At 36.5% G+C, this 18286-nt stretch overlaps 1 protein-coding gene across 6 annotated transcripts in view; it reads right to left on the bottom strand.

The window, feature by feature from the left end:
- The window catches only part of LOC127979356 (tubby-related protein 3), a 28054-nt gene extending 9862 nt beyond the window's left edge, over positions 1 to 18192 (bottom strand). Inside the window, exons 1-5 of one of the 6 annotated variants that reach the window (XM_052584757.1) lie at positions 17486 to 18192; positions 9729 to 9774; positions 6336 to 8702; positions 1506 to 1547; positions 1118 to 1169 (exon numbers count right to left, since the gene is read on the bottom strand). In XM_052584757.1, coding sequence (XP_052440717.1) covers positions 1118 to 1169; positions 1506 to 1547; positions 6336 to 6352 — 111 coding nt within the window. In that variant the 5' untranslated portion in view covers positions 6353 to 8702; positions 9729 to 9774; positions 17486 to 18192. Of the gene's footprint in view, positions 1 to 266; positions 613 to 1117; positions 1170 to 1505; positions 1548 to 6335; positions 13688 to 17485 lie in introns of those variants that run through there. The other 5 variants (XM_052584745.1, XM_052584766.1, XM_052584793.1 and 2 more) reach the window with 5 other exon arrangements.
- Positions 18193 to 18286: the final 94 nt, after the last annotated feature.

Genomic DNA, 18286 nt, shown 5'->3' with positions numbered 1-18286 from the left:
TATTAGCAATTTAAGCTACGATATCTTACTTCCATTTGTGTTTTTTCATAATTTTGATGATTATAAAATGTGAAAAACTGTCATACGAAAGCGTAAGCAGGAGCATGCCAATATTTGGCAGCTATTGTAATACAAAGATAACCTTCTACATCTGAGATAAAGAACAGCGAGAGCTCAGTACGGCACAGGAAGTGAACGATAACAGTCAAGCGTCAGGAGGATGAGCAGAAAACACACACAAACCTTACAATAAGTGTAACACTCACAGAAAGAAGTTGACGCACAGTCGCTAGAATCATCCTTACAACAGCAGAACCCAACAGTGTGTGTGTGTGTGTGTGTGTGTGTGTGTGTGTGAGAGAGGAAGAAGTGGTGTGAAATATCAGCAGACGACAGACAGGAAGAGAAATGAGAGGCTGATGACACAATGAGAGTTTGAGAGAAGAAAGGTTTCACTTATGACAGACAGAGCCGAGGGGCGGAGTCACAGGAAACAAAACCAGCCAATCATTTCACAGCGGAAGTAACACCTAGACAGTGCTTTCATGTGATTTATTGTGTGTTATTCTGTATTGTGTTTGGATGCGCGCTTTTGTGTTTTATGACACATGTTATTGTGTGTATTTTGGTGATTCGATATTTGTTGTCGTATTATGATTTATTTATTACTTTTGTGCTTTATTGTGTTTGAAACATGTTATTTTGTGTTACTGTGTTTTAAAGTGCGTTATGTGTTTTCATGCATATTATTGCCAATTGTGTGTTTTTGTGTACTGTATTTATTGTGTTTTGAAGCATGTTATTGTGTTTTGTATTAATATGCATCGTTATGATGCATTTTTGTGTATTGCTGTTTTACTGTAAAAGTTTTTTTTTTTGGTATTTATTATTGTGTATTGTGTTTTAAAGCATGTTATTGTGCATTAAAGTGTATTTTCGCGTTATTGTGTTTTGATGCACATTGTGATATGTATTTGAAATGCATTACTATGTATTGTGTTATTTTGTTGTTGTTTTTTTTGTGTGTGTTTTGATGCATGTTATTGTTTTGATGTGTTTTGTGTTTTGATGTCAGTATTTGCGTTCAGGATGGTTTTGTCGTGTAAATGTGTCTCACCTGTTTCTCCAGTTTCTGCTGTCTGAGGTTCAGACTTTCATCCTCCAGTGTGCTGAAACACAACAAACAACAATAAACACACACACACACACACACCTACATCATTTCATTCAGTAGATAAGTTCATAATTTTCACTAATGGCTGAATCTAAAACACATCATTTGACATGTTGAGAGACTGAACAGATGAACGATGCACTGTGAGTGATTTCACCGGCATCACTCATCCATCAGTCATTGTGTTGCTAGGCAGACAAACGAGAGGAATCAATGTCTCACAAACATCCTCACGTACACACATCTACACATGACTACGGGTCTAGAAACACACACCCACACCGCAGAGACCGGAGAAACATTAGAGTGTGGAGCAGAGAGTTTGTTGTACCTGGTCGTGATGATGGACCCGAAGCTGGAGGAACTGGAGGGTCTTTGTTTCCATGGCGATGGCAGACGGATGCGGAGGAGAGAAACACGAGAGAGGAAGAGTCAGTGATGATGAAGATGAGGAACACACACCTGAACGAATGTTTCGTGCTGACGGAGGTAAAGTGACACACAAGCTGTCTGATGTGATACCTGTGTCACCATGACGACCGGAGGGAACCCCCCCCCCCCACACACACACACACACACTCTCTCTGATAGATGCTCTTAAGAAAGAAAGAAAGAAAAGAAAGAAGTGCCGTGAGAGGATGTTTTGAGCGGAAACTTCGGCTCTCAGTGGATCTGAAGATCTCAGAGGAGCAACACATCAACCAACACAAACCTGAGCATCATCTCACACACTCCGTCCATCTATCCTTCAATATATTGTATCTGTCTACATCTTTCCAGGAAGAAAAAAGAAAGAAAGATCAAATGGATTAAATTAAGCAGTAAATATGCAGTGTTGTGTGAGGAATGTGTGTTCTCTTTTCATCTTTCTATCTATCTATCCATGCATCCATCAATATATCCATCTATACATCCATCCATCCAACTCTAACTATCTATCCATCCATCCATCCATCCATCCATCATCCATCCATCCATCATTCATCCATCACTCATCATCCATCTATTCATCTATCATCCATCCATCATCCAACAATCCATCTATTCATCTATCATCCATTCATCCATCCATCCATCCAACTATCATCCATCCATCCATCATCCATTCATCCACCCATCCATCCATCCATCGTTCCATCCATCGATCATCCATCCATCCATCTATCATCCATCAATCATCCATCCATCTATCATCCATCAATCATCCATCCATCCATCATCCATCCATCCATCATCCATTCATCCACCCATCCATCGATCATCCATCCATCCATCTATCATCCATCATCCATCCATCAATCATCCATCCATCCATCCATAATCCATTCATCCATCTATCATCCATCCATCTATCATCCATCAATCATCCATCCATAATCCATCCATCCATAATCCATTCATCCATCAATCATCCATCCATCATCCATCCATCCATCATCCATCCATCTATCATCCATCAATCATCCATCCATAATCCATCCATCCATAATCCATTCATCCATCCATCATCCATACATCTATCATCCATCAATCATCCATCCATCCATCATCCATCCATCCATTCATCCACCCATCCATCGATCATCCATCCATCCATCCATCCATCATCCATCCATCTATCATCCATCCATCTATCATCCATCCATCATCCATCCATCCATTCATCCACCCATCCATCGATCATCCATCCATCCATCTATCATCCATCATCCATCCATCCATCATCCATCCATCCATCATCCATCCATCCATCATCCATCCATCTATCATCCATCCATCTATCATCCATCAATCATCCATCCATAATCCATTCATCCATCTATCATCCATCCATCATCCATCCATCCATTTATCATCCATCCATCCATCCATCTTCCATCCATCCATCCTTCCATCCAACTATCATGTAATATTTTTAAAACGTGTTTTCCCGTCAATGTTTATGATGTCAATAAATGTCACTAAACCCTGCATCCGTTGATCCGATCATTTATTCTGATTCACTACGTTCTTTCGTTCATTATAGAGGAAGTAATGTCCACATTGGGAAACAACAGCAGCGTCTTTCAGGAAATTAAATGAATGCGTGCAAACACACAACAGAGTGAACAAACCCCACACACCGCTATATGAAACACAAGCTTTGAGTACGAAGCCATCTCGTGTGTGTGTGTGTGTGTGTGTGTACCTGTATGACCAGCGGCTGTAAGCGGTCTGAGAAGAGCTCTTCACCGTCTCCATGTCGAGTGTGTGTGTGAGTGAGTGAGTGTGTGTGTCTGGGTTTCTCTACCTGTGCAGATCATGAGGGAACACACTCATGACAGCCACAGGTGAGCCTCAGGGCGGCTGATGGTTACTATGGCGACAACACCCCAGAGACGCCCTTTGATGATGGTGACGCTGTCGAGCGTTTGGTGTCACTCTGAAGTGTGAACGCTTCTCAACATGAAACACACCAGCCTACGACTGCATTAATGCATGTTTGACATTTGCAATAGAGCATGATCTAAAACTTTTTAACTGTAATTTGGTATTATAATATTCCTCAATCAATCTTTAACTGTCCTAACCTTCTCTGAACTGTGATTTGGGACATCTATGCATGTAGACATAGTAACATACACAGGTTTTCTCAGTTTTCCTCGCTTTGGCTCAAATAATATTTTATTGTTTCTCGAAACAACACGCTCAGATTTCTGAACGATTCGTTTCTTGTTCCTGCTAGCGTTAAACTTCTAATGCATTTAAGCAGACTGCATTTGTTTTGGCCCAAAAGTGCATTTGTCTTCTTTTTGCATAAATGCAAATGACCTGTAGATCAAAACTGATGAGTGCAAAATTCTCAGTGCAAAATTTTAAAAACAAATTTCACCACGTGAGCCATTTTGTAACTTTAATAAGAAGAAATATTTATTTAATTTACACAGTGAAGATGCAGTGTTTTTATACATTTGTTTACTTTTTACAATGCATTTTTTGTAGTTTTTCTACTGTAGATATTTGTCCTGTTTCTTATAATAAGTTTCTTATTCTTACTGAACCGCTGTATTCAGTGAACTTGAGTTTTGTTTTTGTTTTTATCAGTTTTTGGTGATCTTGACATTGGTGACAAGAATAATGTAAACTCTTTGGCAGGGTTCAGACGTCTTGCTAAAACACACATGTGGGAGATGAGGAATTAATAAAAATAAATAAAAATAAATAAATCAAGCCCATTAATGGAATGTTTGAGTCATGCGCCGAGCTATGACTCATTTCCTCTTTCCATATTGTGAATAATAAATGTGTAACATGTCAGTGTAAACAAGATTTTATGCACCGAGGAGGAAGTTTTGAGGAAGTACTGAACTTTTATTTTAACAAGAAGGAAAGTTTAGAAAGTCAGACTCAGGTCTGCGAGTGGATGGACCGTTTTCCGGCTTTGTGAATGAACTCCTTGAAAATGCACGCTGCGATTGGTGAAGCCAGGCCAGCTGCATTCATCAAAAGAGATCTAGGAGACACACGTGCTAATAGACAAGTAAACACGCTAACATGCATGCTAATACACAGCAAGCCTAATGCATTCTGTGTCTCGGTGCTGTTGGTTATAATAGACCACAACTGTCAGGGTCCAGGAGTAAAACCCCGTTATTTTTCCCTAAAATTAAAGCATTCAAGACAGATCTACCTTGAGCTTTGAGGTTCTATGATGATAAACACTTTAGGATCACTTCATTTTTAAAATACTTATTCAACAGCAATCAGGTTTGGAGAAATGTAGCATTGCATCAGTGTCTCTGCAGTGAATGGGTGCCGTCAGAATGAAAGTTGATAAAAACACCACAATAATCCACAGCACTCCAGTCCATCAGTGAACATCTGGAGAAGACAAAAGATGCATGTTTGAAACAAATCCATCATTAAGTCGTTTTAACTTTAAACTAACACTTCTGGCTAAATCCATAATCCATAAAATAAAATAAAAAAATCAGGTTAAGGATTAGTTTCTTACAAACACAGCTTTTCTCTTCTCAGGACATTAACTGATGGACTCATGATGTTTTTATCGGCTCTCATTCTGACGGCACCCATCCACTGCAGAGCATCCACCGATGAGACACTGATGCTGATGATCTACAAATCTGAGGAAGAAACAAACTCACCCTAATCTTTGATGGCATGAGGATGAGTACATTTTTAGCAAATGTTTCAATTTTGGATGAACTATTCCTCTAATCTTAAAGCAAATGCACCAATTACAGAAGTCACTGTAACCATAGAAACAGGAAAAACGTTGTGCAATGATGCCCACTCCAATGAAGCAATGCAAAGAGAGATTGTCTCTAATTACTCACTCCATATGAACATTATTAACAGCAGAACACACACACACACACACACACACACAAATGTTTTTTTTTAAGGTGTAGAGAATTTTTCTATTATAACAAAATAAATGCACTCTTAGAAATAATACATTATCATCTTAAAATAACACATATTTAAGCAATAATTTTTAAATGTAATATAAATAAGTTACGATTCTATTAGATTATCAGTTCATGCTTAATAGTATTATTTAATAGTATTATTTATTCATAGAAATTTATTTTCTACTTGCACAAACATGCGAATTGGTGATTTCACCTAAATAATCAAAAGGAAACCCAATACGCTGATTAAAATGAATTTTATTCTAACATTTTATCATTGTTTTTAAATCAGTGAAAATGTACAGAAGTAGCTACCACAAATGCCTGATTAATGCAGAAATATTTCACAATTAAAACAATCAATTATTATTGTGGCATTGCAACAATTAGAACGGGGGCTTGTTATGAAAACAATGTCAAATGGATGTGACTAAAAACTGAAAATATTTGTAAAAGTCCAGTTTTCTGCGGCTACGCTATGACGTCACGCACACGCAGTCATTACGTACGAATTACATCACCGCGAATCTTTATTTTGCCCTCTCTTCTGGTCTTAATTCAGCTGTCTGACGGGGATCTGTGTGTGTGTTACGAGTGTTACACCACGCGCGGAACGCAACAGGACCCACCGAAAAAAAACAAAGCAAAGTTAGGAAAGATACACACATGCACGCGCACACCGCGCTCCCCAAACGCACGTCGCTTTTTGATCATTTCTAAGAACTGTGTTTCCATCGGTGGCTTACCTGCTGTAGTAACTCATGTTTATCCGCCGTTGCTATGGATTCCTCCGCTGCTGCCGCGCCGCGTCCCCGTGCGCCGAACCCGCAGCGGCAGTGACGAGAACGCGCATGCGCACACGGTTACGAATCCTTCGGTCAAAAGCAAGAGCTTGAATACAAATGGAAATCACCCTCTTTTTTTATTTAATGATGAACAATATGCCGATTTTACAGTGAGTAATATAAACAAAGAAAACATTAAATAAATAAATAAATAAATAAATAAATAAATACATTTCGTTTTGACTCAAGTTGGTGGATAGGGAAAAAAGTGATTTAAACCTCCAATCTCTATTTAAAGATGACTCAATAATCGTATTTAAAATCTGATATCAAATGTTACCAGCAAAATGTTAATCAAAAAGAGAACATAATAAAATAAAACTCGTCCTGTTCTTCAAGTATTATTGTGGGAAGTGTCGCCCTCTATCGGTGACTGGTTTTAATACAGCTGCTGTGGTTTTGGTTTGCTGCTGAGCTTCGATCACGTTCTCAGAACTTCAGCAAACGTTCTAAATGATCAACAAATATTATTCCAGTAACGTTAATAGAACATTCGTTCAAAGGAATCCGTTTTTTAATCATGTTCTCAAAATGTTAGCACAAAAACATTATTTATCATGGAACGTTTTTCTCTGAAACGTTTATCTGGACGTTCCTCTAACGTTTTTAAATTGTTACTTCTTGTTTTAGAACGTTCAGAGAACACTCAAAACAAAAATAATGTTTGCCAAATGATCAAATGGAATGTTCCATTAACAATCATCCAGCCTAGATTTATTTTTATTTTAAAACATTTAAAAAATAACTTGAAGCAAAACATTCTTAGAATTGATTTTTGGGCTTGTGCAGGTCTCCAGCAAAACCTTTGGTGGGGCTGGTTGAGGTATAGTTTTATTGATTAGGTTAAAATAATTAGTTCGGGGAAAAGAAAGATCCACATTAACAAATGCATGGCGTATTATACGTGTGAATGAAGCGAAAAAATACTTTTTGGATAATTTAAACGACAGATTAATGAATTTATATCTTAAAATCTCTACTATATGGCAGTGTAGAGTGTTTTTTCCTGTTCATCTCAACTATTAACTACACTTGCTTTCATAAGGTTTGTAACAAAGTTCTGATGGTTTTGAATCTTGTTAAACAAGTGATGAGAAAGAGTTTCTGTGAGAATCTGTCAGGTGGTTGTTCAGCATTTAACAAGCAGTCCAGATTTGTATAAAATGTATTTTCTGTGTTGCACCTGTGTACACATATTGCTTGCAAAATAGCCCAAAATAGTGGCACACTGGGGGTCTACGGCGTAGGTGTTTTCTGAACCCTTCGTTCTTCATCTGCCACAATAACATGAGAGAAGACATGAAGGAAGACAAGAGAAAAACACATGCAGCTGCTCATCCTACATACATGAGATTATTTATACAGATCCTCTCGATGAAACACGAAAAACACAATCTGACTCTAAACGGGAAGTGTGTGACAAAACAAGACGAATTAAACCTTTGGGAACATCATAATGCTTGCATTGCACATTTGTAGATGCATAAACATAATTAGTACAAAAATAGCTCTGATGGTGAAAAACAAATATAACCCAAGTGTGCTATGGCTGGACATTTAGGAGACGTGTCTAGCTCTGAACACACTGTAAAAATGATATGATTTAAGTCATACTGTATGTTTTTCCATTACTTTAACTATTCAAATTAAATAATTTAACCCCTTAATTTTTTTAATCAAATGAGGTTTGACTAAATTCAGTTAAAGTCAGTCTGACATCCTTATATTTAAAGGGATAGTTCACTCAAAAATAATAATTCTGTCATCATTTACTCACCCTCAAGTTGTTCCAAACAACTTTTTGTTTTCTTTCTTCTGTTGTGCACGAAATAAAATATTTTGAAGAACGCTAATAACAGGCGACTTCAGCATATCTTCTTTTGTGCACAACAGAAGAAAGAAACTAAGAAACCCTTTTCAAAGCACAAGGCACTGATTGAACTTTTTTTTGTCAAATGCAGAAACATAATTTCTGGCCCTGCAAAATGACTTTTTTGACTGTGCATCTAATTAGCTGCATATTTCAATAGGAAAAAAAAAATTAAGAAAGAATTGTAAAAAAATATTGCATGAGTTTTTTTAAATGAAAACGTCCCTCAGTCTCACGTCTGATCTTTGGGTTTGCATCAGGCTCTGATTCTCGCCGCTGTTGATTCAGGGCAGTGTGGATTGATACGCTGGAAATAAAGCAGTGAATTTCTCGGCCTGCGAGCCAGAAGTTGTTTTTGACATCACTGTGGGTGGACGGTGTGTGAAGTCTCCGCTGCTCTGTGGAAAAATACAGGGAACACAAACAACAGCAAATGAGTGTGGCTTGTGCATCAGGAGCCGTCTGGAAAATGACTGGCACATGATGGCTGCAATCTGAATCCCGAGTGATTTAGTGTTTCTGCGGTGCTTTAAATGACTTCATTACTGTGCGGTTATCTCAACATTACATCAAACTGACCCTATGCTGCTCATGGTTTTATAGTGATGGATTCAACAGTTACTCTTCAGAATCTTTCATCAAAAAGCAATGAGTTTTTCATGGTTGATAATAAGTAGTAAACCCCTTCCTTTCAGTTTTTTTTTTCTTAAATATTAATCAATGCATTTTGTGGATTCACTGTAAAAAGAAAAAAATACCATTAATTTACAGTAAACAACTGGCAGCTAGATTTCACTGCATAATGCTGTGATTCTACAGTAATATGCAACAACAGTTTATTACCGTAAAAAATATTACAGTACTGTGCTGTAAAAAAATATAAAATGTACAGTATAACACTGTAGGTTTTTGGTTGCTATTATACTGTTTTATTATATCTACTGTAATCTCATAAACGCTATTACTGTAAAATGTATTAAAATACAGTAGACTGTGATTTTTATGTTTTTAAAATGTACATTCTAAAATGAAAACCACAGAAAATAGATGTTTTTGAAACATTAATGCCAATTATATCTGGAATGCACCATTGCAGTTGAACGGGACACAACGCTCTGATTTCAGACGAGGATGTGGTTACAGAACAGAATGCAGAAAGTTTACAGAAAGATGCAGTTGCAGAACAAAGTGCTGTGATTTCACATAAACATTAATTTGCAGAACACTGTGCTGACTGAACATCTGGATTGAGAACAGAATGCTGTGACTTCATATGAACGTCTGTATAGTAGCAGAACACAATGCTCTGACTTTGCATTACTAAACAAAGCCCCGCTCAAAGTCCAAAAATTATTATTATTATTTTTTTTTTGTGAAGGTATTCATTTTTTTAGTTTCCCTGTTTTCTTGGCGATCTCCTTCACCTGAATGTCCTTTGTTCCTCTCTTAGGGTTCAATCCAATGAAACGCCTAAAACGAGAAATATGAGATATTAGGCTTGGTAAATCAAGATGAATTGCACTTAAGACCATTCTAAGATGTTTATTTTTAGATTTATCAGAGAACGATCTCATTTCAGATAAGACCAACCCTTGTGAGGACTTAAAATGATGCCAACTCTAAAACAACAGACAAAACTGCCAAAGTTTCCTTATATTATTATTATTATCACAACATGTAAATATTGATTTAACGTGTTTCAGATTAACAATCAGATTAACGTTAACTAACTGCATGGTTATCTTAGAAATGTAAATTTCTGCCATATAAATATATTTCTTTGACACAATATGTATCAAAGCACTACAAATAAACACAAATTAACATATTTTTCATCAAATCAAGTCTCTTCTTGGCTCTATTCATCCAAAACCCTTTCGAAAAATTCATAAACAGATCAGATTTTATTTTTATTAGAACCATATTTAAAGTTACAAGTATGCTTCTTCAGCATTTTACTAACTTTATTTTCACCCAAAATATGATGTTATTTTATCGTTTATTTTTAATATTCTCAACATTTGAAATTTCTTGTTTTCTTGTGGTGATTAGAACGTTATTTAAAGGTTACAAAAACATTTCTTAAAACAATAACATCATAAGGATGTTTTGAGAATAAGGATGTTTTCTCTCAGCATTATGAGAACATACATATCTCTTTATGTGTGTGCCAATTTCAGATACAGTTCAAATTGAGGAAGTTTCTAATGAGTAAAGCACAATGTTTGTGTTTTCTTTATAGTAAATGCTTCTTACTTTGGTATTTTGAGATTCAGATATTTTTAAGTGCCTCTTTATATTCTAATTATGTTCCTTCTTAAAGAAAAATGGTATATGTGAGGATTTCCAGTCCACCGAGACTGCTCTCCTTAAAGTTACAAATGATCTGCTCTTATCATCTGACCGTGGGTGTATCTCTCTATTAGTTTTATTGGATCTAACTGCTGCGTTTGACACAATTAAACGTAACATTCTTTTGCATAGACTTGAACACTTTGTTGGCATCAGTGGAAGTGCATTAGCATGGTTTAAATCGTACTTATATGAATGAAGAATGAAGATGTATCTTATCGATCACAAGTGCAGTATGGAGTACCTCAAGGCTCAGTTCTAGGGCCGCTACTCTTCACGCTTTATATGTTACCCTTGGGAGATATCATCAGGAAACATGGTGTTAGCTTTCACTGTTATGCTGATGATACTCAGCTCTATATTTCCTCGCAGCCCGGTGAAACACACCAATTTGAAAAACTAATGGAATGCATAGTCGATATAAAAAATTGGATGACGAGTAATTTCTTACTGCTAAATTCTGAAAAATCTGAGGTGTTAATCATAGGGCCTAAAAACTCTGCTTGTAATAACCTAGAACACTGTCTAAGACTTGATGGTTGCTCTGTCAATTCTTCGCCATCAGTTAGGAACCTAGGTTTGCTACTTGATCGCAATCTTTCCTTAGAAAGCCACGTTTCTAGCATTTGTAAAACTGCATTTTTCCATCTCAAAAATATATCTAAATTACGGCCTATCCTCTCAATGTCAAATGCAGAAATGTTAATCCATGCATTTATGACTTCAAGGTTAGATTATTGTAATGCTTTATTGGGTGGTTGTTCTGCACGCTTGGTAAACAAACTACAGCTAGTCCAAAATGCAGCAGCAAGAGTTCTTACTAGAACCAGGAAGTATGACCATATTAGCCCGGTCCTGTCCACACTGCACTGGCTCCCTATCAAACATCGTATAGATTTTAAAATATTGCTTATTACTTATAAAGCCCTGAACGGTTTAGCACCTCAGTATTTGAATGAGCTCCTGTTACATTAAACATGAAAACATTTATTTTCTCTCTGGTGCCCGTCACCATTGTGTGTACAGCATGGAATGTGAACAGCAACATTCCCGCTGTGCAGAGCCTGATGGGACGGCTGTTTTTACTGTCCAGTGTAATTATTACTGGACATTCAGTCATCCACACATCCATCAGCATCCCTGATTATCCCAGACCTGATTCACTGATATCAAACCAACATCCAACTAAAACATGTCAGGAAAAACGTTCCATGGATGATGTATTGTCTTTGTGTTATCTGCAGTTGTCCGTGACCTGTGTTGTGTTCACGGTTCTGAAGCTGCTTCGTCAGTGCTCTTAACGAGCTTCCCATGCCAGCGTCTTCACACAGACAGTTAATGAGGTTCTGTTAATGACCATCAGACCAAAACACCCCTCAGAAGACACCATCAAACACCCTAAACATGTTACATAAGCCGTTACGCAATGACTATAAAGACATCAGTGGAGCAGAAGAATCATGAGACAAAATGAGACGCTTTCATATGGTCCATAAATACGGGAAAATCTGATTCATGACCTTCATTACACTGATTCCTGTTGCTGGGAATTAAAAATGTAATTATCTGATTAAAATTGGAATGTATTTTCATTGAAGCTCAGTTGCAGTTGCATAATCCCCGTGTTAAGAGTGTGACTTACAAACCAGTTAACCAAGTGGTTATCAGTACTTTTTTTAGATTCTAATTAGATCAATGTCTGACTTTTAAGACTAGTCTCAGCAGTTTATACAAGCGGCCACAGGTCTCGTGATGCACAAACACACCGCGTCTCACCTGAGTGAGAGATAGTTCACAAATGGACAAACAAATCCTGACGGGAAGTTCAACGCTGATCAAACACGCACGTGATTTCTGGGAAAAGAAAAGTCTGCATTTTCACAGCATTCCACATCATGTGCATTATTTCATTAGCCGCTTCTGTATGAGTTTTTGATTAATCTGTTATATTTATAATATTATGCATCAAAATAATTATTGCTGTATAAAATGCATAGTGTTATTTTAGATAAATGTATAGTTTTTATTAATGTTTAAAAAAAATAGTAATTTTGTTTGTTTATTTCATTTTTTTTTGTATATGTCTATGTGTTTTTTATTCATTTTATTTTAGTTTTGCCTTATAGATGTTGCATTGGAAACTATTCTTTTAATATTTTTCAAGCATCTGTCTTATTTATTTATTTTTGTACGTTTATTTTAATTCTGTATTTTTTTATAACATTTTTAATAAATGTATTTTTTATGGTTTTAGTTTTAGTTAACTAGCTGCTATCAGAGGTACTGAAAAAAAAGATGTAGGATTTACTTTCTGCTTTAATAAATGTAAAAGATAATTACTAAAGAAACCGCAAGGAACACAATGAATTAACAATGACATTTTGAAGTAGAACCTTGTAAAACATGCTCTAATAATCTTTGCAACATTCATTTTTTTTGCATGCATTTGTTAATAAATGATATTGTCAGTATAGTTGCATGCATGTGTTCTGCTCCAGGATCTGTGATTGTCTTCATGTTGTGCTACAGAACATCCATGTTTTGCTTCCATCTGTGTCAACACCCACCCGTGAGCGGGACAGGGAGGATGTTTTTACACACTTGTTATCCAGTGTCCTAATAAAACAAGAAGCAGGAAAAAAACACTTGCAGCTGCAAACATGCATAACTTGCAAACTTAAAAATATGCATTGCTACCCAGCCGGCACATGACCGACCTTCAACGTTGAAATATGGTTGAAATAAGGTCAGTTGTGGTTTCAACGTTGAAACAACGTTGATTCAACGTTTAAAGCTGAATGGTTGAAAAACATCCAGCACATGACCGACTTTCAATGTTGAAATATGGTTGAAATAAGGTCAGTTGTGGTTTCAACATTGAAACAACGTTGATTCAACGTTTAAAGATGAACTGTTGAAAAACTTCCAGCACATGACCAACTTTCAACATTGAAATATGGCTGAAATAAGGTCAGTTGTTTTAATGAAACAACGTTAAAAATGTTTAATGCTAAATGGTAGTTAAAGGTTAACAAGCTTTTAAATTATTTATATTAAATTATTTAAATTAATTAATTATTTTAATAGCATTTTAAAATATTTTAGTCATGATACCTATTCTAAAATTTAAAGGTATATGTTAAATATTATCATCATTAACAACAATAAAACGATATACATTTCGCTGCTTTATAACACTGAAACAACTCCCATTGGTAGTTGTATTTTATTACTTCTATCATGATTGGTTAATCTGGCTGTCATTCAGGAAACTGGACAATGAATCGGTTCGCGCCTTTCTACATTTAAAAATATGACCGTTTTTGTCGTCTTTCTGTGAGTGAGGCGGCTACTGTGAGCTGCTGCTCGTTATAACTGACTGCTCTATCGGTCCCGAATTTTTTCATATTTGCCTGTACATTTTTTATTTATTTTGAGCGAATTTGAGTCGTGACATGTCAATGGAGAACAAAAACTGTGAACACAAGAAGGGTCAGGTGTTCTGCGAGGTCCTGAAAACATCCTGGCAAAATGAGGTAAGAAAATCGCTAACGTTATCTTTATTATCTTTTGAAAATAGTAAAGTATTACCAGAGTTTACAAATGGGTAGTTTAAAGGACATGTAACCTGCAGATAAATAAATACCCGTGTGTCTATTTTTGCATTGCTTTATCACAGCTGATCAAGTTAGGTGCTCACCTAATGTGTTGCTGGTAAGAGAGATTTAGAGATGGTTTAGAGATTTTCCCATATTTTCCTGATATGAATCCCATGCATTAGGTGTGTTATATATGTTTGTATTCTTATAATAGTTTCAAAGTGTTTTCTGAAACATATAAGTGCAAATGTCGGTATTTAAATAATATAATATAATGAAAATGAATAAATAAATAAAAGGATTGTTTAAAGCCATGGTTCTCAAAGTGTCAGGCCCCCTCTAGTTGTTATGCAGGTGAATCACTAAATTAAACTAATTAATGTTAATACATTTTAACTTAATCTTTGAGTAAGTTTTTTTTTTTTTGCACATTTAAGTATGTTAGAGTTAAAGTACAGTACAGTTTTGTAACTTTTGTTACATAATTACATTTAAAATTACATTTTAATTTAAACTTTTTTTTTATTTACCTGTGTATGTAAGCACAGTTGTAGTGTTAATGTTCAAACATGGTAAAGTGTCTGACAACAATAAATATTCTTATTAGAATAAAACTGCCTCATTTTTTAACTGTAGACCTGTAGCTGAATAGTTTGGTCTACTACGCTGCTGAAATTTAATGTTGGTCATTATGGTGCAACTTAATATTTAATAACAAATATTTTCTGAAGTGGTACTTGGTATAAAAAGTTTGAGAACCAGTGGTTTAAAGAAATGGTATAATATGAAATCCTGCTTTTTAAGAACTTTTCAGTAAACCATTTCTTCTTTCCCCTTGTAGAGTCATCCAGGATCCAGCTTGTTCTTTAAACATTGGTAAGAAATTTTTCATCTGCTACATTGCACTGTCACTTCTGCTAGAGATGCTTTGAGCTTTTGTGATAGGTTTTGATTGTGCTTAGTTTATTAAAAATTTACTGAATTAGATTTTATTTGTTTTACTACACTGTATTACTAGTGTTTTGATTAAAACAGTGTAACTGGGGGCTCTGAAAACACTGCTTGTGAATAATTTGTTAATATTGTAAATTTTCATCTGAATACATTAAATAAGTGTTTAATGAATAGTGTTGTCCACTTTGTTTCCAACCTCACTGTTACTGAACTGTAAAGTGAAAATATTGTGTGATTTATTTTGCATTCAGTTTACAGTTAAATATATTTCACAATATCAAAGTTATTGTGAAACATTGTGGACATACCTAAACAAACTGGTTAAATCTTATGTTCCCTCCAGAAGTTTGCCCTCTGCAAGTGAATGAGGCCTTGTGGTGCCATCCCAAAGAGGTTCAAAATCACTCTCCAGAACCTTTTCCTGGACTGTGTCCAGCTGGTGGAATCACCTCCCAATCTCAATCCGAACTGCTGAGTCTTGACTCATTTTCAAGAAACATCTTAAGACTCATCTTTTTCACCGGAACTTAACCAACTAATGCTAGCACTTTTCCTTCTTTTCTTGTCTTTCATATAAAAAAAAAAAAAAAAAAAACCTGGCTATGCGTTCTGTACTAGACTAACTGAGACTTGTCATGGCACTTGTATACTGTTGTTGTTCGCTTGTACACCTGACTGCTTCTGTTCTTCTCATTTGTAAGTCGCTTTGGATAAAAGCGTCTGTTAAATGATTAAATGTAAATGTTTATACAGGACGGTACAGAAAGTGCACAAGTGGGAGAGAGTGGAGGGGATGGCATCAGAAAGGACCTAGCGCTGGGACACTTTCAAGGATCACCCGAAGCACAACCACACTGTATACACTAAGGCTGCTGGTTCTAACATTTTAGAGTGCCCTGCGGTAGAAATCTCATTCTGCATTCCCCACGGTAAAGAAGACACAGTCCGGGGGGGTTCCCATTAGAAATCAACTGGTGGAAGGTTCCCTGCTCGTACTGTGCAACACATTTTCACTGCACAAATGTACACAACTCTTGTAATGAGACACATTACTAAAACATGTTTTTGACAGAAACTGTAGGTTTCCACCAAAATAAAAGATCCACTGGTTTCAGTCATAAAGGTACAAGGGTTTGTCTTGTAAGTGCTGAAAAAAATATGCATTTTTGTGCCGAATTATTTTACAAAAACCTTTAAATATTGTATTTGGATTGTTCTACTACATGTTTTTAGCATTACCTCCATGCATACTCTGCATAATAAAGTGTGGGATTATTTTCATCTGTTTTATACAGTATGTTTCCAAAATTTAACTGCTGTTTGACAATTTTGAGCATGTGGTAGTTTATTGAAGTTGTTTGTAAAGCCATTGCTGCCAGTCATTAGATTTTTAGCTTTGCCTGTACCATGTTGATCTAAATGCCAACTAGGATCTAGGTGTATTTATATACGAGGTACGACGGTGAAACAACGTCGTGTTATCAACGCTGATTAACTTTTCAAAATCAACACCTCATTCAGCTTTCATCCCAGGTCTGCAGCACGACCCTCATTCACCCATAATGCAGGTAAGACGGTGAAACAGCGTCGCGATTTCAACGGTGAATCCAGGTCGTGATTTCAACGTTGATCCAATTTGCAAAATCGAAAGGTTATTCAACGTTGATTCAACGTCGGGATTTCAACAGTGAATCAGCGTTGTGATTTCAACCGTACATCAACGTCACGATTTCAACGGTGAATCAACGTCGTGATTTCAACGTTGATCCAATTTGCTAAATCGAAAGGTTTTTCAACGTTGATTCAACCATGGTACCTGACGTTGTTTCAACGTTGAATCAACGTTGAAATGCCGGCTGGGTAAGAACTTAATCTGGACAACTTTAAAGGTGATTTTCTCCATATTTAGATTCAAGATATTCAAATAGTTGTATCTCGGCTAGACATAACAAACCGTGCATCATTGGAAAGCTTATTTATAAAGGTTTAAAAAAAAAAACAGTGCTGAAATGCTTTCCTCAAATGCGTAGGCTTTGACTCGGACATATGTATTATCTAAAGGGTAAATCATTAGTCTGCTGTTAGTTTCAGTAAATAACGTCAGGACTCCAGTTGAAGGTTGATCTCATTATATAAGAGAACCATTCTCAAATGACCCTCAAAGCTTAGACCTCATTTTCTGCTAGAACTTGAGAAAAATGTGCAGCGTGTGCGTTGAGACGGTCTGGCGAGCTCATACCTGTGCGGTGAGATCATTCACACTCGTATATACTCACATAAAGCCTGTCAGCAGCGTGATCGATGGCTCTTTACAGTTAAAGCAGCGGAGTAAGAACAGAATGTCCCAGAACTTCACACTGACTCCGAGAGCGATGGTGAGAGTGTGCTCATTATCTCCAGGATGAAACGTAACACCTAATGTTGAGAAACATGACTTTGAACAAACATTCTATTAATGTTAGCGTTCAAAGTGTCTTCAAAACGTTAGCACAAACACACGGAATGTTTTTTTTTAATGTTGCCACTGGTTTCAGAACGTTCAGAGAACATTCAAATGTAACGTTCCAATAATGTTTCCAAATCGCTGAAATGGAATACTCATGGGAACTTCATGGGAAGAACGTTAACGAAACATTCGTAGAACATATTCTGGTGATTTGGGACACTGAATCTGATCTCTAACAGACATGTGCTGTCAGTGCTCGACGATGAACAAAGATCTATTTCTGCTTTGTGGGTCACTCGCTAATGTAACGTCCATCCAAAAATACCTGCGTCCGCTTCCTGACCTTCCGCTCACTCTTACTCTTAGACCTATGGAAACACAAGTCTGCAATCTGCTACTTGTGGAATAGCATGCTAGTATTAATGCAGTACGTATTCTTGCATTGAAAATGAATTAAACATATGTATCTCACTCAGTCTGACCATGCATTTCCAAAAACCCCCGGAGAAATCTATTCAGCGTGATTTGAATTCTGCAATCATTCGGGTGCAGAAGCGTCGCATGGACTTCAGTCTGGAGGAGTGTGCTTGATTTCACTCAAGGACACGCACATGTATTCACATGAGTGAAG

The sequence above is a fragment of the Carassius gibelio genome, chromosome A4 (assembly GCF_023724105.1).
Source record: "Carassius gibelio isolate Cgi1373 ecotype wild population from Czech Republic chromosome A4, carGib1.2-hapl.c, whole genome shotgun sequence".
NCBI lineage: Eukaryota > Metazoa > Chordata > Actinopteri > Cypriniformes > Cyprinidae > Carassius > Carassius gibelio.
Note: the sequence above shows the minus strand (reverse complement) of the source record. Positions and strands in the feature narration are given on the sequence as shown.